The sequence below is a fragment of the Cryphonectria parasitica genome (assembly GCF_011745365.1).
Source record: "Cryphonectria parasitica EP155 unplaced genomic scaffold M406scaffold_9, whole genome shotgun sequence".
NCBI classification, from domain to species: domain Eukaryota; kingdom Fungi; phylum Ascomycota; class Sordariomycetes; order Diaporthales; family Cryphonectriaceae; genus Cryphonectria; species Cryphonectria parasitica.
Window position 1 is genome coordinate 2,642,170 of NW_024468917.1, and position 24,172 is coordinate 2,666,341.

The following is a 24,172-nucleotide window of genomic DNA, read 5'->3' on the forward strand; positions in this document are numbered from 1 at the left end:
ATCTTCCTCCGTCCTAATTGACGATTGAGCGTTGTCATCAGGCTCAGCCCAAGAGTGCTCGTTTAGGAACTTTGAAGTACAATCCCCCTAACGTTATGGGATGATGGACAAGTGTGGCAATATACCCTTTCCTTCTTCTTCTTCTTGCTGTTTCCTCTCCGAATTTGAGAGATTATTGCTTTATACCTGTCCAATGGATTGTGCCTGGTATAACTCTTGATGCCTTTTGCCCAATATGGATTGCAACTGAAAGAAGGGAAAGGAGACTTGGGAAAAAGAGAAAGGCAGGGAGGGCATGCTCAAGACTTGCAGCCCCTTCTATACACATCAGCCAGGCAAAAGACCTTCAGAAAGTCAGGCAGAGAAATTGTGACCTCGACAGATAAGTGCATTCCAAGTCACTGGTCAGGTGTCTTGCCAATACGAGGAAGCTTGTTGACAGGCTCCTCACTCCATGCCGTGGCTTCCTTCTCAGGACTCGCTACCACCTCCCACCTCGCTTTTAGCACTGCCTTGTCGTTTGCACCTGATATCATGCTCAAATCAACCTCAAAGAAGAAGGACAAAAGCCCAGGAATCGACAAATGTCAGGCCAGGCCTCACTGAATCTCCCTGGGCAGGCACGACTTCTACCCAAAATTCCCTGTCTTGCCTGCCTTTTCCAATTTCGGTGACCTTCTCTAATCTGAACTCTTCCAATGAGCCTGATCTCCTCCACACTCGTTTGCCCCGTTCCTATTCGGACCCTTCATCCTCTATCCTTCGTGTTGCTTCGCGATTAACAGAGCGTGCAGATGGCACTGCGAGAGGGCTTTCAGGCCGGCCGTTCAGAGTGAGCTTCTCTACGGTCTCGCACTTGGTTCAACCACCTTTACGCAGCGCCCAACTGATCGATCAGCCAGACATTTCTGCACTCTGTCGCGACTCGCACGATACCTCCTTTTTGTGTTCTTCGCGTTCCACAGAAGTGAGCTTTCGAGACTTTCTTACACTCGTTTGTTTCAGGCTGCTCTCGCTATCTTGCGTCGCGCTTCCCAGTCATTTTACGCTTGTCACGTCCTCTTCTTCCTCCAAAACAATATTAACGCCAATCCTCCACCTGGTGCTTCTTGCTACGTCGCCAAGATGCCGTCAACCACGATGGCCAGTGGCGGGTGGAAGAAGGTTCTGCTGCCTGCGCTGGGTAGCCGTCGTCGTCGAGATGAGGGTACGGCAGTTCACCCACTCCTCTCGACTTCAGATACAGGTACGTGGTATTCTGGTCTGGGAATCCCACAAGGACCATGCTGTTGTGCTGACCGATCCTATTGCCCAGCTTCTGACATTTACAACGTCGTCCCATCAGCATGCCCAGCTGGTGCCGACAGAGCTCGTAACACGGTCCAGGGTGACATTGACAGCAGGCTCGTCAGCGCATTTCTCGACACCACTGCCGAGAGCGAGGTCATCCAGGGGGACAGAGCTCTAGAACACTTTGGCCAGGTAACAATTGATACCACTCATGAGCTACAAAAGAGACGAGTTCGCTAATCAGAATTCTCAATAGTTTCATCCTTTCGCTCGCAGCCACACTACTGGCACTGTACCTTCTGGTCCTCTCTCCAGTCGATCCTCCTCGACGTCCAAGTCCCAAGCTGCAGCCCATGTTTCTAATCACATCCCCCGCCGGCCTTTACCGCGGAATCTTCGCAGCGAGACGCATGACAACCCAACGACCTCGCCCGTGAAGAGTTCTAATGGGCTCCTTCGACCGCTACCCCAGTCCCAGAGCGCCTCTGCACACCTGGTAGGCCGTGACAAGCACCGTAACTCGCAGTCCTTCTCTGGTGTCTGGCCAGGAATCACCGGACGTTTCAAGGGCGGCAGTCCGATTCGGAAGGGCGGCAATGAGACTGACAAGATCAGTCACTCGGTCACTTCCATCCTCACAACGCAGGATCTCACTGGCAGCGCTATAGATGCTGCAGACTCAGACCGGCCGTCTAAGACGTCGCGCTCCAGAGCTCGAAATGTTATTACTAAATTCACCGGCGTGCTTACTGACCACTTCGGCATCAAGGGATCTCGAAGGCGAGAGCCCCCCGAGTCGACATCTGCCGCCGAAGATGTGTCTACAGGACACGTCGTCCATGGTTCGTCATGGAACAGACTGCCGTCAAGCCAACTTTACGCACAGAGCCAGGTTGCCACAAATCCCGGACAGGTTTCCCCGGATGAGGCTCTGTTGCTGGATTGGGAGGGAAAAAGGCCGAGCGCAGCTGGGACCGTTGCAGGAGCCACGAGGCCCCTGACGATAGTCAATGAGGTCGACTTCCTCAGCGGCCAGAATTTGGAGGATCCATTTTCCGAGTCACCTCCTGGACGTCATTCGAACGAGTTCAAGGCTCTCCTGAAGTCGAAACAGGGCGCCAGAAAGTCTACGTCTCCCACCGACCCTTTCCAGATCGAATGTCTCCTGGAGACCAGCGTCGACGCCGTCTTGGCCAGTCCCCCAGTCGGCTGCTCCACACCTCGACGCCGAGCAGGCTCGTGTGGTCACTGCGAAACTCCTACCAAGAAGTCACGCGTCTTGCCACTCCACGGGCCCGACTCGTATGGCGTGCCACCCACTGGCCTTCCTGTGAAATCTGAGCGACAAGCAAGGGGTCGTGAGATTTGTAAGAGCTGCGGAGAGAAAATAAGGAAGGACGAGGCCGGCCGGAAAGCTAGCCACGCAGCAGGTGGGCTAAGCTTGGGTGCTGGTGCTCTTCGTTCCACAGATTCGACGAGGTTGAGCTCATATCCCCCTGGTTCAACAATCCGACGCGTTCCACGGTCAATAGATTGCCTCAAAAAAGTCCCATCCTTCCACGCGTCCGCCAGACACCGAGACACCGTCACGAGCCTAGCACGGAAGAAGCATCCATCGCCAAGCAAGGGACAGCTTGAAATATTTGGCAAGTATATGGAGCAGAACCTCGCCCTAGGCATGTTCAGGGATCCGGACGAGCTGGGAATGAGCTTTAGCTCAGGGCAACCCAACTTCAATACGCTGTCGCCTCGCGATAGCAATCAGTTGATGCGTGGCCCCGCTGCCAGCAATCCAACGCTACATCGTAAGGGACTTGGCGCCAGTGGCACTTCATCGGGATCGATCAAGGCTCGCAGTCGTATCCCGCAGCCTGTCAGACAGCTTTCCCGCTCTCGTACTGACACTGCCTTTGCCCGAGACTTTTACCCGGCTAATATGGGTGATTCCACTACGGAGGACGAGTTGCAGTGGGACGTTTCGCTCTACAACATCAACCGCCACTGTCAACATTGCGGCAGCTTGAACAAATTGTCGAAAGGAATGTATAATCCTCAGCCGAGTTCTTCAACAAAGAAGGTCAAGTGAACGACGAAGGAGAGGAAGGATGCGTTGAATAAGGCACTCTCGAGACTTGGTTTTGATGTCAGGCCTCCAGTTTCTCCCATGTTACACCTCTATCAATATTTTAGGAATCTGTTAGATTCCAGGGGGCCAGCCGGCGGACTCGAATGTATCATCTCACGACATGCATGTGTTTATTTCAGCGGGAATGGAAATGGACTTCGTGAGACAGAAAAGTGAAGGATGCAATAATCTTGCGATCAGGTGGTGACCGAATCACATTTGTGGTGTATTCTTGATGACGTGTAGTATAATTACAGAGTTAAGTAACACGACCGTGTACTCGTGGGTATCGTTCCGCTATGCCGCTAATTCATCCCGAGACTTCGCTCTTCCTTTCTCCATCAAGATGTGGACACATTCATATCGTACAAAGTTTTTATAATACAATCTGAACAGATGTGTTTAGTAGCGGTGGCTACCACGACCATCAGTGCCACGCATGCGGCGAGTACCAGCAGCCTGTATGAAGAAGCGGATTTGTTAGCTATTTGTTCCTCGCAGGGTATTTGAGGATGATGGCGATGGGGTGATCACGGTGTGGTCTGTCTCGTACCTTCTCAGCTGGGTTGTGGGTGAGGGAGCCCTTGAGCTTCTTCATGGCACCGGCGATCTTGTCGCCAATGGTAGGCTTGCGCTTCTGGTGGTGAACCTTCTTGCGACCGAAGAGACCACGTCTGCGAGTGGTGGTGGTGGTGCGGGTGGACCGGGTGTTGTGGTGGTGATGGTGGGCCATTTTGGATATTTATTGGGGGGTGGATGTGTTGTGTGTGGTTTGTGTTTTATGGTAGGAGTCTGGTGTATCAAGGAAGAGATCTTTTCTGATAACTCTTTTATCAAATATTGTTCTGATGGTTGTATGTCTATAGTGTTGATGTCTTTCTTTAAGTTTGAATGAAGACAATGGGTCAAGGCAGAGTTTATATCTTCAGCTGAGGATACAGGCGTCACACAGTTGAGGCCTCTTCGGCCCCATCTCCTCCCTCTCTCATGACGACCATTGACATCAGCCAGGCGAGCCAGACACGTCGATCTCATGTTCCAGACCGTGAGCTGTGCACGCGCCCCCCAGGTTTCTTGGCCAAGTAGCGTATGAGAACATCAACCCTGGTCCCATTTTCATTGGCCAGTTCATGCTTATCGCATCCTGCCCCAGGATCCTGACGTGCGCCTTCCATCATTTCGTACAACCCTTGAAAGAAAGCGACAACTAGAGAACAGAGAGAAAAAAACAGGCTGGCAGGGCTGGGCAGGTAGAATCGGGGCTAGCCTACGTTAGACGTAGCTGACGGCTTGCCAGCGTGTCCAAGTTTCAGGGTATATAGTGTTGTTTGTGTGTCTTTTTGGCCGGGTGACATTGTTGGTAACCAGCCTTAGCGCATGACGGGGAGAGAGAAGGACCCTGAATCTTTGGCGGGAGAACCCTGAAATCGCGACCCCTAAGGTTATTCGCCTCGGGACGACGTCATGGCGGCTGGGATGTATAATACGCCATTGGCTGGGGTGGGCTTGTGAGCGTGCTGGGGGCGTGGCTTAGGGCGGTGATGTAATGGGGTGTCATCCCTGTTTTGTTGGCATTTCTACGTAGATGAAGGTAGGACAACCAACGAATGCATTGATGCTCTGCTGAAAAGAAGGAGAGAAGGAAGAAGGGCGAATGGATGGGATGGGCTCAGAAGTAAAGTGGGCTTTTGGTCATTGATTGGGTATGGGCCAGGTGGAAGTGCGACAATTCGAAAACTTGAGGGCCAATATGGAGTTGAATACGTGTACAGTATGTACTGTGCCCAGCGAGGTGCGTGGTTACTGCTGTACCAATCAGAGAAAGCAGAGCACAATCTTGTTCTTCAGAACATGTATGCCTACCGTACATTGATAAGTACACTCCAGTGCATTGAATTGCATAGTTCATTGCATCGCAGCCGGGAAATACAAGTAAAACAAAACAGGCGGCTGCTGGTTGTGTGCGCCCTCGGAGCCCCTCGTCATCAGTGCCAAGGCTCCATTGCATCGCTGACAACGCACCTTCAGAGAGATTCCTCTCGATCATAGTCACCAGCTCGATTCTCACACGTCTTATTTTGCACCAATGACATACCTAGACAGGTAACTCACACCCACATTGATCTCCTCAGACCATGTTTATTGTGCTGGCTCGAGCGGGTGAATGCCACGAAACAGAGGAGAGAAAACAGGTATGCACATAGGGCTACTACTGTAGTACTCACAATCATGCGGAGGCATACAGAAGCGCTGAGTAAGCACAGCATGGGGAATATGCTGTGCGAATTGAACCTGTCTCTTTCTCTGGCCTTTGCCGCTCTGTAGCTCGCATGCACCCACGACATGAGATGCTTATATTGATCGCAATGCCGACTTCGCCAAGGGAGAATCGCCGGGATGTGCGCACCAAATTGAAGTACTATGACGATCCAGGAGACGGAACTCTTCCTCTTCCTGTTGTGGTCGGCGAGCAAGTAGACTTCCCACCTCTTTGGGGCTCATGCTCATTGAATAATGAGTCTAGATTGTGAAAAGGTTAACAGTCCTGAACAGTAACACCGTGACAAATGAACGTCCTTATATCGAAGTAGATGTGACCATCAAGGATGTCGCTGGCTGCGAAGCTGAGTTCAACCTTGATGACCACGGTTTCTGCTTCGTCAGACACAACAGCAGCGAGAAGCAGTTCCTTGACAAGACGTCAATCGAGAATGTGTATTTTGCTGAAGTCCAGCAGTTGGTAAAGAAGATGTGAGCTTCACTGGAGAGTTTATCACTGATCTTAGCCTGCACATATCACAACTGCAGTAATACTTAAATATTTATCTGGTCAATGATCTGATCTCGACGTGGTGCAGCACTGGCGCTTCTCGTGTCGTTCTCTTTGACCACAAAGTCCGCCGCGGACCCTCGGACTGGCATAAGCTGGGGAAGAACAACCGTCTGAACGCGGGACCGCTTCATAGGGTCCATGTCGACCAGTCGTATGCTGGTGCTGAGCTGGCCCTGCGACAGCATCTGCCGGACGAAGCAGATGATCTCCTCAGGCAAAGATACCAGATCATCAATGTCAGTCAGATTTCCTAGCACTTATCTTCAGTCTGAATTTCGCAATCAGTGCGCTTCCTTGTCGAGTCTAACCTCTCAGCTCAGATCTGGCGTCCTATCCAGACCATTTTCAAGGACCCTATCGCGGTGGCAGATGCGAGTTCGGTCAGCGATGATGATCTGGTGGCGGCATCGGTGATCAAACCCACCTCGGTGGCTGAGACCTGGACTGTCAGACCGAACCCTGACCATCGGTGGTTTTACAAGGGCGCTCAGCAGCCCGATGAGGTCCTGCTGATCAAGTGCTTCGACTCGGACACCTCGGTAGCTCGACGGGCACCGCACTCTGCTTTCAGAGATGCGGCGTATGATGGTGGAGAAGATAGGCAGAGTATTGAGGTGCGGGTTCTTGTCATCTATGAATAGGAAGATCAAGTGCTTGGGCTAAAGCCCGTCCTGAATGTCATGCAATTCCAAACACACTCTGAGGTGGGCTTGTTTGGCGCTCAGGATATGGATTTTATGCCTAATCTAAGTATCAAGCTTATACTGTGCATCTTTGGTCAAATTCTAAACCCCCAGCCTGTATGGAAATATTTTGTGTAAAGGAGAGAATGAGCCCATCTACTTTTCTGCGCAGAAAAGAAGTAACGAAATTGACTGCTGCCTCTCCAAGGACAACAATCCGCCTCTTTAAATGTTCTTTGCAATAAGAAGAAAAGTTCCGCCCTGAATCGTTCTCTATTTGGCCACTAGGCCCTCATACACAGCACGCTCCAGCTCATCGTACAATCTGGCCACTATGGGATCAGCAAATGGCAGAAGGGATACCTGGAGCACGGCTGCCACTCCGTTCGTTCGGTCGATCCACTGCACACAATTGCGTTAGGAGATTATTCACAGATTCTTATAAAGAGAAACCAAGGCGCAAGAGGAAAGAACAAGAAAAGAAAGAATGAAACGTACCCAACGAGGATTGACATAACCACTCCACATGATGCTTCCCTTGGACCTCTTGCCCGGAATATCCTCGAGATTCGTCAAGCCGCCGAATGTAAAATTCATGGGCATCCCCGGCGGATACTCGGGGCAATAAAGAAACTGCGCAGGCCCCACCCTGTCTATCAACCGCATCTGCAGCTCCTCGTCAAGCTGAGGCTGAAACAGCAGGTCCATGCTCTCCTGGCTCAGCAGCTTGCCCTGCAGGACGGCGCGGAGCAGCTTGGCGTAGTCCCTCGCGGTCGAGTACAGTCCCGCGCCTCCGCTCTCGACGGGGTGCTCCTCCGGGACGGGGAACGGGGCGCCGGCCAGAACCCCGCCGGACCCTCGATACGGGATGCCGACAGGCTCCTTTCCGAGCGTCTTGGGCCAGAAACCCGTCTCGTTCATGCCGAGGGGCACCAGGATGTTCTGGGCCATGTACTCGCTGACCTTTTGGCCGGTGACCCTCTCGAGCACAAACATGGCCCAGTCGACCGAGGTCCCGTACATCCAGTCCGTGCCGGGCTGGAAGAGGAGAGGGGTCGAGTAGCCCTCCATGGTCATGGTCATGTTGATCTTGTCCTTGCCGACCTTGCGGCGCCATCTCATGAGGGGCTCCTCGCTGAGGTCATAGCCCAGCCCTGTCGTGTGCGTGAGCAGGTGGCGGAGGGTGATGGGCGAGGGGTTGGCCTCCAGGTTGGGGTTGCCGGCCTTGTCGAACCCGCGCAGGATCTGCACCTCTTGGAGAAAAGGAAGCCGGGGCCGGACGTCCTCGTCGAGGGTCACGAGGCCGCGCTCGACGGTCTGGAGGATGCAGATGGCCGAGGCGAGTTTGGTCATGGACGCGAACCAGCTCAGGGTGTCGGAGCCCCACGGGCTTGAGTCTCGGGGTATATCAACACGGCCAGCTGAGCCTTCAAATAGAACGCCTTGATTTTGGTGACAAAGACGAAAAGAAAATTGCCCGAAAATTAGCTGCCTGTCGTTTACTCTTTTACGGACGATGGGGGATGTCTTCTTGTTCAGGCTCACCATCTCTGTTCACGACGGTGAAGGCAGCTCCGAGCACTTTGCCCTTGGTCGAATCTCCCTTGGCAACGTAGGCTGCGAGGATCTCGTTGAGCTTCTCCATTCGCGCTCTCTCTTTCACACCTGCTGGAGGTGTTTTCTGGATGAATTCTGGCGGCCGAGGAGCAAATAAAAATTCCGTAACGTATAGCCTGATAGTCGCCTTCTTCTTTTATTTTTATTTTTGTGCAGGGTAGGAAGTAATATAGACTCAAGAGTTTCCGATCTTGAGATATTGGAATTATAGGCCACAGGAACCGAGGTGGCCCGGCCGGGGATGATGTGTCAGTACTGTATGCCCGATGACCCGCCGACGAACGCAGTGTAGTACGGTAGTGCATCCATTATTAATTCAGTCTTCAGCCGCAGACTGCGCAATATTTCCCTGAAATAATTTACCAAGTTCCATAGTATGCAGGTGAGCACACTGCAAGTTTGTCAGCAACTCAGAAGCCCCTCCATATGCCGCTATCGTCATTCTCAGGGTGGTGCAATGGTCAGTTGCGTCGAGCTGATAAATTTACGCACCTGTGTGTTGATATGAGTTGGTCGGACTATACTTCCGATGGGGCAGCCCCGAAGACCGGAATCATCATGAATATTTGTGTGGAACTGAGTGGAAAGCTGCTTTGATGATTAGCTACTCAAGTATGTGTCCAGTAGCTCTGATTGACAGACTTGTGTGGTTGATATAGTATTGTTGCAGGTAACATTGTATTACATGGCACATGACAAGCCGTGGGTTGGCTTGTCCTTCCTCGTAGACCTTACCACATTGTGCTCATTACCTGTGGACTGTTGCTTGAGGAACTCATTTACAGTAGTAATGCTAAGAAACTTGTAATACTCTTGTGCGCTGCTGGTTGAGCCCCTAGTAGTCCATCTTGCTTTCTGGAGAAGTATTGTGAGTGTCTCTCTTGGCCTCTACTTAATTCCTTCTCATAATAACAGTTCCTGCTCTCATGCAAGACCTCTCCATTCTACGCCTGTGACTGTCAACTGGAATCATATCGAAGATCTTTCAGTATGAGACCTCGGGAGTGGGGCCACCTGCTTCTAACTCATTGCATATACTACAGCGCCTCAAGGTAAAAGAATGCTTGACCCACGACTTGCGAGTTGCCCGCAGTGATGGCTCGAGGCAGGGATTGGATACAAGAGAGCATATGTCTAGACTGGGGACTTGAAATTAAGATTAATAATTAAGAACAGATGTCACAGGGCAAAGGAAAGTTCCGGCTGGCCTAACTTTGGTCTGAAGTCAAGCCTCGCAGGAGATCAGACCAGAGAGGCCCCAGCGACGGAAGGCGTTGCTGCCGTGCCGAGCCGAAGGACGACTTCAAGTGACGGGGCTGCCGGGCTGCAGACTGGGCGCGCGCATGGCTGGTCTTTGTATGGTCGAGGTGGGAACGAACAGCAGAGTTCGCAGATCATGGGAGCTTCTTTAGACGGCGCGCCCGTAGCTACCCTGTTTCATTAAGGCTCACACCGGCGACGAGTCCCGGCAATGACCAAGCTGGGGTGTTGCCCTGTCACGCCTGTATACTACATGTGTGGCATGATAGTGGGTATAGCCGTGGGGATCGACCAAACTGTCACAAAAGAGAAGGGAAAGAAGAACAAAGAAGGAATGAAAACGGGCCTAGAGATCAATGATCATGTATACACCCGGCTATTTCGAGGTCGGATTTCTTTACAAGGCCGTCGGCGAGGTGTGTTTGATTAATTCCGAAGCGCGCGGCGGGCGACACGCGAACCTGCAAGGCCGGGGATGAGAAGAGCGAGGTTTCTCGGGAATAATACTGTATGGTAGACATGATGTATTCAGTGGCGTGACGTTCCAAGCCGGTTTGACCCTGTGAAACGGGGGATCGTTTTGAAGTTTGGCTGAAATTCCAGTGAGCAGGCTGACAGAGCCGGACAATTCTGTTTTAGGGAGGGAGCGCGTTCCAGGGCCAACCGTAGGTTTTGATACCGAATCTCTTCACCCTGCTGCAGTATTTGATAAGAGACTTTGGACCTGGACAAGCAACCCCTCCACCAAATACAAGGAGTACCGACGTTGGTGGGGATTGCCTGCTGGGCTGGCCGCAATTAATGTTAGGGGTACTATAATGAAGGAGTACTTACTTTCTTCCATTGTAGAATCAAGGTGAACTTGTACGACGAGGAGAGGAACTCTCTCAATACGCCATGCAAAGCCACAAGCATCATCATCATCATCATCATCATCATCATTATGATGCAGTGTTGCCACGAGACCCCTTGCAGGAATCAACCTGCCCCTCAGCCCTAAATATCGTCCCCTTTTCTCTGAAGCTGAACAATACGCCGAACCTGGCAACACCAGATCCTGCATCTCCCATTTGGTGCTGACGATATTTGGACGGCCCCCAATTGGACTGAGTGTTTTTTTTTTAAAGTACGGGACTGTTCTGGTTGCCTATTATTTAGTGTCCTTAGTGAAGCCTCTTGCATTTCACACTAGGTTCGGCACTTGGAAAGTAATTTTTTCCCTGTTACGCTGCAGGGAGGGCATTGGCCGGGCATATGGGTAGGCGGGTGGAAATGAGGAAGTCTTGTGTCTTCATGCTCTGGCAGGGTGCATCCGAGTGATGATCAAGGATTCTGGACAAAAGGTTCGAGGGAGTCTCACATTAGGCCCAAATCTTCACCAACTTTGTGAGGCAGGAGCAATTGCATATGAAGAAACCCAAGGTGGAAAAGAGAGAGAAAGAGAGTAAGCTCGACAAACAACGTGGGAAAAGGGGCCATACTGACAAGTCCAAGCCCTTACACTGCCGGAGTCACCTATAGGAGAGTACCTGCAGGTACCCATCTTCCCGTTCTTACCAATATACTGCTGGGTGGGCATTCTGGGGGCCCTGGATGCGGAAGTAAGTGCCCCTGGCTAGCAGTGCTTACGGGCCAGTCAGGAGGCGTAGCGCCTCTTCCATACGTAACACACAATGCCTGGTGGGTTACGATCTGCAGTCTTTTTTTTTTTTTTTTTTTTTTTGTGGTGGCAGACACAAGGCGCCCGCTGCGGGAAGGGAAAAGATCATGCTGCAGCCACCTAAGCCACTGCAGATACTGCTGCAGCTGGGGTCGTAGATTGGCGCTGCACGCCATCACCCGGGTAGGGGGGGGGGCGGGGGGCGTACTGGGTCAGGCACTTTCGGGCAAGGAGAGGAGGGCTCGCCAGGGGCGACCCAACAAACAGGAAGGGCGAACCAGCCAGTCAACCCCCTTCCCTAGATATACACTGCAGCAGTATACTGACTCTATAGCCTCAGCGTCCCTCCTGCACCTAATCGCAGCAGATACCGGTAATTAATTAGATAAAAATCGTAAGAGAAAATGGCCAAGTCTCATTGAATTATACCACTCTCATTCTCTCGCACACAAACACGCCTCTTACAGATCACTCAAGTATACGTAGTACTACAAACCATAGCAGAGTATACTATGTGGTAGTACCAAAGTCTCGGCTGACCCCACGCCCACCCCACAGCGCACGTCTGTGCCTCCTGGAACCCCTATAGCAGACGCTGTCAAAAAGACTATACTACTGCAGTACATGGTACAGTACTACCAGTACAGTAGTTATGGCATGTCTGTGTGTGCGCCCCCCTGGCCACCACCCCTTGCGCCCCGCCCCACTGACGTTAACTGCCGCGCAGGCACAGTCCTATATACAGTAAGTGGTGGTGGCACCTACTGGAGGAGGCGCCCATCCTTCAGCGCTCGTGGTTCAGCCATGACCATAGCACCACATCACCATTGTGCTGGATCTGAACCCGATACCCAGACTAAGGCTTGACGGAAGTGTGGGTGGACCCCTTTCTCGATAATTGTACCCGTACCCGTACACGTGCTGTAGACCAGTTTGCAACCCGGAACCGTCATCCTCCTGCAGCGTGCCGGTCCCCCTGGCCCCCAAAAGGCATCCTTCGGAGAAAGAAAAGAGAAAAAAGGGAAGGAAAAATAGAACCCTCCTCGCAACGGTCATCATTGTGACGGCTGCAAGAGGATACGGTACGTTGTGTTGCACGCAGGATTTACCACCTGACAAGAAAAGAGGGAAGCTTTGTTCGTTATCAAGGTCAAGAAAGGGGATCCAGATCCAACCTGTCGCATTTAGGCGCGACACACCCACCTTTTTTCTCCTTCCCTCCGCCACCAGCCCAACCAAGGGGTCACGGCACAGGACCAGGAACAGCAGGATCAGCAACGCCGCGCAGTGCAGACCGTTTGTTCTGCATCAGAAGAAGGCTCTCAGCAACCAATCCTCTTGTCTCGACCTTGCGACGCCTCCCGTGTCTTCCCTCCTGTAACGTCGCTGGACTTTCGAGGGAGTTTGTTCGTCAGGGTCGACTTTCAAATTCTCCTCAGCCCTGCCACTTCACGCACACGCAACACGCACGCACTCTATCTCTGTGCCACCCAAGGTCGGCATTCAACACAGGCACCCCTGGACCCAACAAGCCAAGAGCCCCATACTTCACGCAGGCACGCGCCCACTACAGGTCCAGGCCCAGGTCCAGGCCCAGGCGCAAGGCACAGACAGGCACAAGGCGCACACACACACACACACACACACACATACACACACACACACACACAGACACAGACACACACCAGGAGAAGAGAGATCGATCGCCTTTTGTTCCCTCCTTGATCTACGTCCTTTCTCCGGCACAGATTACCGCTTGTGGTTGCTAGGATTGACAACGACAACACACGTTCGCCTTCTTCATCTTCCTTTCGACCTGCTGTTTTCTGTCGGCCCTCTTCTTGGCCGGCAGCCATCTCCCAACCTCTTTCGCACCCCTCACCCCTCCCAAGCGCAACCTCAAGCCCTCCCTGTCCCAGCTACTGTAAACCTGTCTGGGGGGGCGCATTCTGGTCGGCAAGCTGCAGCCCGCCCACTCGCATTGGATCGACCGTCTGATCGTTCGGCTGAAGAGATAAAGGCCCAGACACAAAGAAAACCCCCAAAGAGAGGAGAAGACGTGATAGGTGAAGCGCCATAGACTTGCCAAACTCGGTCCAGGGTCCTTCTCAGAAATACGCAGGCACGGAAACAGTCACAGACGGCACAACCCAGCGAGCACGACAACGCCCTCCCCCTTTCCCTACCCAGGGCGCCCAAACAGCCGCGACGCAGCAGACAAGACAGATAAACCACCGAGAATTTGTGACGCAGAGGGAATCGGGACCGTTTCCTCTCTCCCACAAGCCGGGAGAAGAGGGAGACACCGGTCCCCCCCTCGGCCGATCCCCCCAAGACGGCTGCAGAGATGTCCTCACCTCATGTATACTCCCAGGCACCACCACATGCACGGCAGCCCGCCTCTGCATCGGCTACCACATCCCTTCCCGCCTCTGCATACAACTTCCACCTGAACGCTGCCGGCTCAACCTCCAATCTGTCCGGAACCTCTGCCTCCTATTCCGCCTCGAATTCCACGTCCCGCTCGACCACGCCTGCATCCCAGACCACCTTCTCCTCCTCCAGGAGACCCCTCTACCCGCAGCAGCAGCAGCAGCAGCAGCAGCAGCAATTTCTACAACATCATCAACAACAACAACAACAACAACAACAATATCAACAACAATATCAACCACAACAGCCGCTCTACGATTCCTCCGTTCCCGTCTCGAGGACCGCCTACGGTGCCGCCTATCCAACCAACAACAATAAGCCCTCACATATTGTCAATACCGCCCCTCACATCTCTTCCGCCCTCAACTATCCCCCTCCCTCCCAGTCGTCGAGCTTTTCCGCCTCGGCACTGCCGCGCACCTCATCCCTGCTCCCACCGCCTCGCATCACCGTCAATGAGGGCAGCCGCAAACAACCTCCTCTCTACAACCCTTTCAATGCCTCCCCCTTTGCCGAGCCATTGAACGAACGCGACGACGAGCCCGTCTCTCCCAGAAACGTGCGGCGCCGTGGTTCCAGGACGCACTCGCGCTCGAGTAGCCTGGGGGGCCTGAGCGACGGCTTTCGAAATCTCAATCGCTGGTCCATCTCCACCGCCTCGAGCCGTGCCTCGAATGCCACACCCTCGACAAAGCCCAGGTTCTCCCGGCGGATGAGCATCGATTCCACCACCCTCTTCTCGCAGTCGAACCAGGCCGTGTCTCCTAGGAGGTTACACAAGGGCCGTCCGTCGACCGCCGGCGGAGTAATTGAGGAGAGCCAGACCTCGATACCGCCGCTGGAGACCCTACCTCCCATACTGACCCTGCCGTCTCTGGACCAGGAAGATTTCGAGCGGGCTGTGCTGTCGAGGCAGGAATCGAGGGCCGAGAACGACCTGGGGGGCCGCCTCGGTGATGATTCTGTCCGGGCCCACGAGACCTCATACCTGTCCATGTCCGCCCGTGCCACGCCGGATCCAACACTACCCACGTCTGCCTTTTATCGTGACGTCAACGCCAACATGACGCACACCGAAGAGGCCCCGTCCTCCACCTTTGTCCGCGGCCATCAGAGGAGCCGCTCACAGGGGCTGAAGAGCAGCACCGACAGTGCGTCCTCGCCCAGGACGCGGGACCGGGCCAAGCAGCCCTCGCAGAAGGCGATGCTCTCCAAGGCCCTGCAGAAGGCCAACACCGCCGTCCAGCTCGACAATGCCCAGAATATCGACGGCGCCCGCACTGCCTATTGTGAGGCCTGTGACCTACTGCAGCAGGTCCTGCAGCGGACCCCTGGGGATGATGATAAGAGAAAGCTTGAGGCCATCGTAAGTCTTCTTCCTGCCCTTCTTTTTCTTCCTCCCCCGCCTGTCTTTCTCTTCTGATCTGCGGTTGTTGTTCTGGTCATGCCAAGCAATACTGACACATAGTGTCCGACCTGAAGCGCAAGACGTACTCTAGCCGAATCGAGGAGCTGGATCAGATGCTCCCCGAAGACGCAGAAGATGGCAAGGCACTGCCCCAAACGCCAGCAAGTACCAGTACGGGCTATCGGACCAGGGCCACCTCGGTCGCCTCGACCACCGATGACTTTGTCCAACAGCCAGCGAGACAACGGTCGGACACTGGCCGCAGCCAGCAGAGCGTGCCCAACTACGCCAGACCTACATCTGTTGCCTGGCGGTCCCAAATGACAACGGGCAGCAGCCCAAAGGCTGTATATGACGGTCCGAGATCCACGACAACGACGACGACATCGACTACCAACAACAATAACTTTGGGGAGCCCTTTGACCGAGCTCAGTCCTCCTTCTCCCATCGCTCACCCCGCCGTGCGCAGCCTGCGGATCAGGACATGTTTTTAGCCCGACCCATGGAGAATGAGTACATGCCACAACCCCTTTCCCCGCGACGACCAATTTCCCCTGTGAGAGCCCCAAGTCGCGTGAGTCCGGATGCGCCCGGCCGAAACGAATTCGCAGGTGATCAGAACCGTCTGGCCCCTGATCTGTCCTCGCAGAGGGGCCATCAGCGGACGAATAGCCACGAGTCAATCTCCTGGTTAGATCCGATCGACGAGTCGGGAGGCTCGTCGGCGTCATCGGTACACTCGAGATCATCGTCGATAGGCGTCAGGAGAAAGCACATTCGAGCGGTCAGCGGCGACACCGAGGCCGAGTTCGATGCAGCGCTTGACGACGCAATAGAGGCCGCATACGATGATGGGTACGAACCTGTACCACCCGCCGAGCAGCCACGGCAAGTGAATCTCGATCATATTATCGACGAGGACGATGTTGTTGCCCAGGCACTGCGAAAGGTGCAGCTGGCCAAGGAACGTGTCCGCCAGTCGGAGATGGAGATGCAGAGGCTTGCGAGCGACAGGGACCAGCGGATGCGGGCTCTGCAGGAAGAAGAGGAACAGACGCTGCCGGAAGGATTCTACGATGGGTCTGATTCCGACGACGACGAGGAGCGTATCCTGGAAAAGATGACCGACGGCTACGCCATCGAGGATTTCGCGCTCGTGGGCCAGCAGTCATCCAAACCTCGCATTCCCCGCGAGTCCGATTCAAGCGAGCAGGCGTCACGCACATGGAAGAGCTCCGCGACGTCGAACCCGCCCACGGCGGCGAACACGACCCTTTCCACTGTCTCGGAGAACGCGCCAGTTCCGTCCCTTTTCAAAAACCAGGGCCCAATTGCGCCACCTCCGACGCAGTCGCTGCCAAAATTACCGCCCCAGCGGCCCGCTTCTGGTGGCCGAGACAGCGTGCGGGACCGTCGGCTGTCTGGGCAGAACGCCAAGCAGCTGAAGATCGAGACACAGCAGCTTGGGCCTAAGATCAGGGAGCCGGCCACCGCGGGTCCCATGCTGCAGCATCCGGAACTGCCTTTGAACACTATGCAACCCCAGACCGCCGGCCTCATCACCCAGCAGAGGCAGACCCTAATGGCTGCCCCCAGTCGATCTATCTCGTCACACCGCGGGCCGTCGCCCATCCCTTCTGGCATCTCCATCGAAGCGGCACCTCCAACGCCGCCTGTGCCTACCGGCTTCCAAGACTCGGACAGCCGTTCTGGGTCGTCGTCCAACGCGTCGAAGCCGCCCACCCTCCGCAAGAACTTTTCTTCCAGCTCTCTCAAGAACATGAAGACGCGGAAGCTCTCTGTCTCCAACATGGACGAGTACTCGGACATCTCTCCGGGCACGCCCATCTCCAACCCTTTCAACAGCGTCTCGGCGGCTCGCCTGCCCGCCATGCCCTCTCTCCCTACGCCTGTGGCTACTGCCTTCCGGGATCGTATGACCTCAGCAGCTGGCGGCTACCACCTGTTTGATGCCGATATTCATACGCCCAGGTCGCCGACTGAGCGGCCCTCGGTGACGTCAGATGGCGCTCCGGTACCTCTGGAGCCATGTCCTAAGGAAACGATGCTACGCCCCTTCTGGCTGATGCGGGCGCTGTACCAGACCCTCTGCCACCCCAAGGGCGGGTACGTCAGCAACAAGTTGTTTGTGCCGCGGGATGCCTGGCGCACAAAAGGCGTCAAGATCAAGAACCTGGAGGAGAAGATCAGCCAGTGCGACCTGCTCACCGCTGCCCTGCAGAAGCTCGACAGGGTGAACACGGACGATGCAGATGCCGTGCTGGAAGAGATGCAGAGCCTGGAGGCCGTGCTCGAGCAGGTGCAGACGTTCTTGACCCGGCGGCTGGGCAATGATGTGGGCGTGCAGGCTGCAGGCGCCATGTTCAAGGACGCAGACGGCGCCATGGATGGACAGGATGGCAAGGCGATCCCGCGGAACAACTCGGTCAGCCAAAAGGGGGCCTTCAGCTGGAAGCGGCTCCGGAGCAAGACCAGCTCGACCACCATCAGCAACTCGTACCAGGGCGGAACAGGTCGGAAGGAGTCAGGTGCAGCAGAGGCACTGCTGGCCACGCTGCCGTTCACGGACTATCCCACTTCTAAGCCAAGCAAGAGAGACGTGAAGGCGGTGCAGTTCAGCGGACCCAATGCTCACTACATGGCCGCGCTGGCAAAATTGTTCGACGCAGCGCAATGCATAGGTACGTTTGTGGCTCTTTTAGAATTTTCCTTTCTTCTTTTCCTTCTTTTCACTCTTCATGTGATTCACATCTTCTTGAGTAATCAACCCCTTGCTGACCAAGGATTCTTTCTCTCTCTCTAGACCAAATCGCCCGACAAGTCGAGGACCCTGGGCTCCGACACCAAGACAAGACACAGGTGGGCCTTGAGCTCAGCACTAGGCACGCTGCCGAGTTCTTTGCCTTCTATGTCTGCCGTTTTGTGCTCCAGGACTTGACGATGTTGTTGGACAAGTTTATCAAAAGGGGAAGTGAATGGGTGCTTGTCTAGTTGGTTCTGGACTGTCTGTCTTGTCTACAACGTGCTTCAGTGGCACGAGGAAGAAGATGCATGGCTATCTCGTATATTTTCTTCTTCTTCTTTTTCTCTTTCTTCCCCCCTTTCCTTTCTTCTTCGTCTTCGTCTTATCTTCTTTTGCATCTATATAACGGGCACTACGGGCGACGAAGTTGAACACCCAGGGCGAGGCACTATCAACCTTGGGAGATTTTTTTTTTTTTTTTTTTTGGTTTCTTTGGGTGCCGAATGATGGGTTTGAATCTTGGTGTTATGAAGGAAGATATCCCGCATTGAACTGCATACAGTCTCAATGACAAATCCGCATTTGCTGTTCATATGCCAGGTTGCAATTCTATCCTCACACTGGCACTCGTCGTGATGTCAATTTGAACATGTCTAAAGTACTAAGGACTGATAGAAAGTACTACTCAACCCAAGTGCTGGTTGGGAGGCTATCATTAGGGGATACCCTGGCCGCGATAAGATAAGAAATTACCCGTCGTCACATTGAGGAAATTTGGAGGAACCGATTCGGAACTTGGACGACTCTCCCGATAAAAACGACCAAAAAAAAGTTGAACACAAAACGCCATGTTTGGTCCCTCCTAACATCTTCCCATTCCCTGCGCCTCCCTTTTCGTCGATTGGATGCGCGGGTCTATTCAGTCGCTGGCTTCGATGCGACAATGTCTGCGACCCTTCCGAACAAGCCGCGCCCTGCGCAGCTTCGCGGGTCATGACAAGAAGATCATTCGACTTCCTTCTTCTCCTCAGGGCGAATTGTCCTCCTCAACATCAACGACCGCCCGCTGCGCCTCGATCCTGCACCGCCCTAGCTGGTGGCTTCCTCGTAGCCCTCGATCCCTCCAACATATTCTACAGACATGTCCCTCGAGGACGACCTGGAGGGGCTACAACCTGTCCAGGAAGGAGCCGAGCGAGCTCGAGAAGCGAATTGCGGCCATCCCACTCGAGCGGTTTCGCAACTTCTGCATTGTCGCACATATCGACCATGGCAAGAGCACGCTCAGTGACAGGTTACTGGAGATTACGGGAACCATCTCGGCGAGTGACGAAAACAAACAGATTCTTGTATGATGCTTTCCCCTTTTCCGTCATACTACTCTGTTGAGAGGGACAGTATGAAGTCTCGAGGAAAGCTTCCCGGTGCTAATGATATCTTTCTTGTCTTGCTGGCGTCCAGGATAAACTCGATGTCGAGCGTGAACGAGGTATCACCGTGAAGGCGCAAACATGCACCATGATTTACAAGTACAAGGGCGAGGACTATCTACTCCACCTGGTCGACACGCCGGGCCACGTCGACTTCCGTGCCGAGGTGACGCGGTCGTACGCCTCGTGTGGCGGGGCTCTGCTGTTGGTCGATGCGTCGCAGGGCATCCAGGCGCAGACCGTTGCCAATTTCTACACGGCCTTTGCACAGGAGCTTACCATGATCCCCGTCGTCAACAAGATCGACCTCCCCACGGCGGACGTCGAGAGGGCCATCGAGCAGCTCCAGGAGACGTTTGAGCTAGGCGTCGAGGGGCACGAGGGCGGCAGGCCGGTGCTGGTCAGCGCCAAGTCCGGCAAGAATGTCGAGGCTCTCCTGCCCGCTGTCATTGAGCGTATTCCGGCGCCCAAGGGGGAAGATAGCAAGCCGTTGCGGCTACTGCTTGTCGACTCGTGGTATGACACGTTCCGAGGGGTTATTCTGCTCGTGAGGCTGTTTGATGGGATTATCAAGGCTGGTGATCCCATCATCTCGCTTGCTACGGGCAAAAAATACACCGTGGGCGAGGTGGGCATCCAGTATCCCCACCCGGTACCACAGTCCGTGCTGCGGGCAGGCCAGGTCGGATATATCCTCATGAACCCCGGCATGAAGAGGATACAGGACGCCAAGATTGGGGACACGTTCACGACGCAGGGCAACGAGGACACGGTCGAGATGTATCCTGGCTTCGAGGAGCCGAAGCCCATGGTGTTTGTGGGGGCGTTCCCTACCGACCAGTCTGACTATACGAAGCTGTCGGAGAGCATCAGCCACCTCGTCCTCAACGACCGCAGCATTACCCTGCAAAAGGATCACTCGGAAGCCCTGGGCGCGGGCTGGCGTCTTGGGTTTCTGGGCAGTCTCCACTGCTCGGTCTTCCAGGATAGGCTGCGTCAGGAGCACGGCGCCAGCGTCATCATCACAGAGCCGTCGGTGCCCTCGCGGATTGTCTACACAGACGGCAAGGAGGAGATCATCACGAACCCGGCCGAGTTCCCGAGCGACGATAACCACAAGGCTCGTGCAGCTACGTTCTATGAGCCCTTTGTGCACGCGACCATCACGCTGCCGGAGGAATACCTCGGGCGCGTCATCGAGTTATGCGAGAGCAGCCGGGGCCAGCAGGTCAGCCTCGAGTTTTTCCACGCCACACAGGTCATCCTCAAGTACGACATCCCCTCGTCGGCGCTGGTGGACGACCTCTTTGGCAAGCTCAAGGGCGCGACCAAGGGCTACGCGACGCTGGACTACGAGGACGCGGGGTGGCGGGAGAGCAAGCTGCAGAAGCTCCAGCTGCTGGTCAACAAGAAGCCGGTGGACGCCATCTGCAGGGTGGTGCACGCCAGCCAGGTGGACCGGCTGGGCAGGCACTGGGCGGCCAAGTTCAAGGAACACGTGGACCGGCAGATGTTTGAGATTGTGATCCAGGCGGCGGTGGGGCGGCGCATCATCGCAAGGGAGACGCTCAAGCCGTTCCGCAAGGACGTGCTGCAGAAGCTGCACGCGGCCGACATCACGAGGCGGAAGAAGCTGCTGGAGAAGCAGAAGGAGGGGAGGAAGAAGCTGAATGCCATCGGGAACGTGATCATCGACCAGTCCAGCTTCCAGAAATTTCTGACCAAGTAAGGTTCAGAAGGATTCAAGGAGGAGGTTCAGCATTGAGATCTCCGGTTTTAGATGTTCGGTTTGACATGTCTGCATCTGGAGCCCTGAGGCCCCATCCGACACCGTAGCGTTACAACAACATAGAAGAGACAAGATAGAGAGAGGGTTTAGATGGGGAACGCCGCGACGAGCGACAAGGTTTACTAACTTTCTCGCCGACATGCGGCCGTTCCCGTCCGTACGAAGATGTGGTTTGCAGCGCGATATACCAGCTCGGCATGCACACACACACACACACACACACAAGCAGTCTTGACCGTACTCGAGCAAGCAGGACATTGTCGGAAACGTGAGCGGAGATATGAGCGGGAAACATGAGTTGTCATCGGACACTCAATCTGGAGTGCGAGTTGAGGGGCACAACAACCAAGACCATACCACTCGCAGGTTAAATCTGGGGCTCAGCCTTGGGAGGAGGGAGAGCTCTGGGCAAGTTTTGTCGTGTCGTTCCTCTGAGAATGTGTCAGGGCAACTATGAACGAGAAAAAACCCCGTATACATACAATCGTTAGTATGTCCTAGCTTTGTCCAAAAACCTATTTACAGTGCACAGGGCCCACCTCCACCCTATACCCCTACAGCATTGCCCACCGCCTATCCCGTGTACCCACATGTTCCGACCGTTGACCCTGGATCAAGCTCGAACGCCATCCGATTTCTGGCAGGTCGAAGCAACCACAAGCTGAAATCCTCCCCCGTGAACTGAGTCGCGGCATGTCACTCTCGGTAGGCGTCGCCGATATTACGACAAGGAGGGGTGGGGGGGGGGGGAGAGCGGGAGAGAGCGGGAGAGGGGAGAGGGGGGGCTTAGGGCCAAGACCAAGAAGGATACCAAGGAAAAAGAAGACAAAGAGAGAGAGAGAGAGAGAGAGAGAGAGACAGAGTAAAAAGGAAACAAAGACCCGCTTCTGGGACACCGGCTTGCTAAGCCGTGTGGCACCCTCTCTTCCCCCCCTTCCTCTTCACACAGAAAAAGTCGTACTGGTGGTGGAGATTTCAGTTGAGGTGGGTTGCACCATTTTCATGACGATAATGCTGCGGTGCCATTCCCAACGTCGTCTGCCGCCCGCACTACGCCGCCACATGGGAACCAGGATGGTTGAGAGAGGCTTGGTGTCCGAGATGGTAAGTTAGTCTTTTCTCTTTTCCTTGTTTTTTTCCCTTCTTCTTGCATCTCTCTTTTTTCCGTTTTTTTTTTTCTCCGGTAAGGAGACGAGGCGTTTTTTTTTTTTTTAATTTTAACTTTTACCATTTTTTTTTTCTCTTGCCGTTTTTGTTCGTCTCCGTTACACGCACGCACAACCTTTTCTCTCACTCTACTTGACTGCACACGTATGTGTATGTGTGTGAGTGAGAGAGACAGAGCGAGTGTGTGTATGTGACTGACTCTTTTCAGATCAACATCGTCGTTTTTTCTTTGACCCTCAGAGGAGACAATTGGAACAGTTTAGCGAGATGACCCAAGTGGCAACCCTTGCTGCAGGTCCAAACTTACTGTGGTAGAAGGATGAATGTATGTTACATACAGCAGCATGTTTTAGAGGTCATCGACAAAACAGTGGAACAGTGAGCAGATGTGTATCACTTTTTGTCTTTGCCCGTGGTGGAAAAGTGATACATAGAAAGAGATACTGTGGTATGTGAGTGTTCGTGTGTGTGGCAACGAGTGGAGACTACCTGACTCTCTCACTCCTCAGACTACACACTTACTCGCTGCATAGTATGTACTGCGTTATCTCTTGCGCTTTGTCATACGCAGTCTCTATCTCTCTCATACACACACTTTATTTCTCACGATATGGCACTCTGACTAACCTACTGATCAGTCCCAAGTTCAGAACCCCTGAAACAAGGCACTGCTGCTCGTTTGTTCGTTACCTTGCCCGTCGCCTGGCAGGAGGCGCAGATGGGGGAAGCGTTCGTTTCGCATTCCAATGCATAACAAACCTTATTCAGACGCTAGGTCAAGGCTGGGGCTCAGCTGCGAAGCCTCCCCCCCGAGGATCACATCGATCGTCTTGGATCATTGGCGATGGGCACATCTGGAAGGCTGAGGCGCAATCTCGGGGATTCCTGGAGAAAAAAAAAGACGAAGAGACACGAGAAAGACAAAGACAAAAAAAGAAGAAGAAAAAAATCAAAACCTCGGCGCCATATCACCATTCCATACACCGCAAGAAGGGAGGAAGAAGAAGAAGAAGAGAAAACCGAAAAAAAGCTTCTTTGTGCCCGACAACACCAACACTTTATTATAATTTGTATCCTCCGGGCGCACGCCCCTCGTGGCTGACTCGACCCTCCTCCTGCGGTCACCACTCACACCACTCAACACTACCACCACCACAACCACTCCTCATCCATCAGTCATCTACCTATCCTTGATCTAAATATTCTTTTATTTTATTTTTTTTGTTGGTTTCTTCTTTTGTCTCTCTCTCTCTCTCTCTCTCTCTCTCTCTCTTCTTGAGGAGACTGGCACCCCATGTCTCTACAACACCAACCACAACAACTTTCTCTTCCTCATCAACAACAACCACACCAACAGCAGCCACCAAGTTGTTGGACCTGCCGGGTGCGGCGCAAGAAATGTGATCGGACAAAACCAAGATGCAGCGCGTGTGCGGCGCTGGAGATCACATGCCACTACAGCGAGGCGAGGCCGGAATGGATGGACGGCGGAGAGAGGCAGGAGGAGATGGCCAAGGTGATCAAGGCCGAGGTCAGGCAGGGCTCCGAGGCACGCCGCGAGAGGCAGTACATCCAGGTCCTGACGCTCCACGAGGACCGCGTCCGCATGGATGAGCCCGAGGAGAGGCCTGCACCGCAATCGCGCCCAAGCCTGCTGTCGCTGCACAATAACAGCAGCAACAACTACACCAACAACAACAGCGCCCATCCCT

General features: G+C 54.0%; 7 protein-coding genes across 7 annotated transcripts; 4 read left to right on the forward strand and 3 right to left on the reverse strand.

Moving 5' to 3' along the window:
- Positions 1-1,125: 1,125 nt before the first annotated feature.
- Positions 1,126-3,376, forward strand: M406DRAFT_73586 (uncharacterized protein; the record flags this gene model as incomplete). Its single annotated transcript, XM_040925630.1, has 4 exons — positions 1,126-1,246; positions 1,316-1,482; positions 1,547-2,657; positions 2,823-3,376. The coding sequence occupies 4 exons, from the start codon at positions 1,126-1,128 to the stop codon at positions 3,374-3,376; spliced, it is 1,953 nt and encodes a 650-aa protein (XP_040772129.1).
- Positions 3,377-3,817: 441 nt separating this feature from the next.
- On the reverse strand, positions 3,818-4,148 carry M406DRAFT_48035 (uncharacterized protein; the record flags this gene model as incomplete). Its single annotated transcript, XM_040924350.1, has 2 exons — positions 3,818-3,874; positions 3,969-4,148. 2 exons carry the CDS (start codon positions 4,146-4,148, stop codon positions 3,818-3,820), a joined length of 237 nt encoding a protein of 78 aa, XP_040772130.1.
- Positions 4,149-5,781: 1,633 nt separating this feature from the next.
- Positions 5,782-6,889, forward strand: M406DRAFT_268404 (uncharacterized protein; the record flags this gene model as incomplete). The annotated part of the gene is made up of 4 exons (XM_040917936.1): positions 5,782-5,874; positions 5,940-6,166; positions 6,274-6,484; positions 6,569-6,889. The coding sequence occupies 4 exons, from the start codon at positions 5,782-5,784 to the stop codon at positions 6,887-6,889; spliced, it is 852 nt and encodes a 283-aa protein (XP_040772131.1).
- Positions 6,890-7,204: 315 nt separating this feature from the next.
- On the reverse strand, positions 7,205-8,576 carry M406DRAFT_343250 (beta-lactamase/transpeptidase-like protein; the record flags this gene model as incomplete). The annotated part of the gene is made up of 3 exons (XM_040921853.1): positions 7,205-7,333; positions 7,430-8,373; positions 8,477-8,576. 3 exons carry the CDS (start codon positions 8,574-8,576, stop codon positions 7,205-7,207), a joined length of 1,173 nt encoding a protein of 390 aa, XP_040772132.1.
- Positions 8,577-13,343: 4,767 nt separating this feature from the next.
- M406DRAFT_358497 (uncharacterized protein) lies at positions 13,344-14,018 on the reverse strand. Its single transcript, XM_040923914.1, has one exon. The coding sequence runs from the start codon at positions 13,874-13,876 to the stop codon at positions 13,577-13,579; it is 300 nt and encodes a 99-aa protein (XP_040772133.1). The 5' UTR covers positions 13,877-14,018; the 3' UTR covers positions 13,344-13,576.
- Positions 14,018-18,672, forward strand: M406DRAFT_283106 (uncharacterized protein). The gene is made up of 5 exons (XM_040918503.1): positions 14,018-14,600; positions 14,673-15,271; positions 15,647-15,742; positions 15,922-18,012; positions 18,135-18,672. Exons 2-5 carry the CDS (start codon positions 14,896-14,898, stop codon positions 18,320-18,322), a joined length of 2,751 nt encoding a protein of 916 aa, XP_040772134.1. The 5' UTR covers positions 14,018-14,600; positions 14,673-14,895; the 3' UTR covers positions 18,323-18,672.
- A 345-nt stretch (positions 18,673-19,017) lies between these two features.
- On the forward strand, positions 19,018-21,820 carry M406DRAFT_353732 (uncharacterized protein; the record flags this gene model as incomplete). Its single annotated transcript, XM_040922783.1, has 3 exons — positions 19,018-19,064; positions 19,258-19,423; positions 19,536-21,820. The coding sequence occupies 3 exons, from the start codon at positions 19,018-19,020 to the stop codon at positions 21,231-21,233; spliced, it is 1,911 nt and encodes a 636-aa protein (XP_040772135.1). The 3' UTR covers positions 21,234-21,820.
- Positions 21,821-24,172: the final 2,352 nt, after the last annotated feature.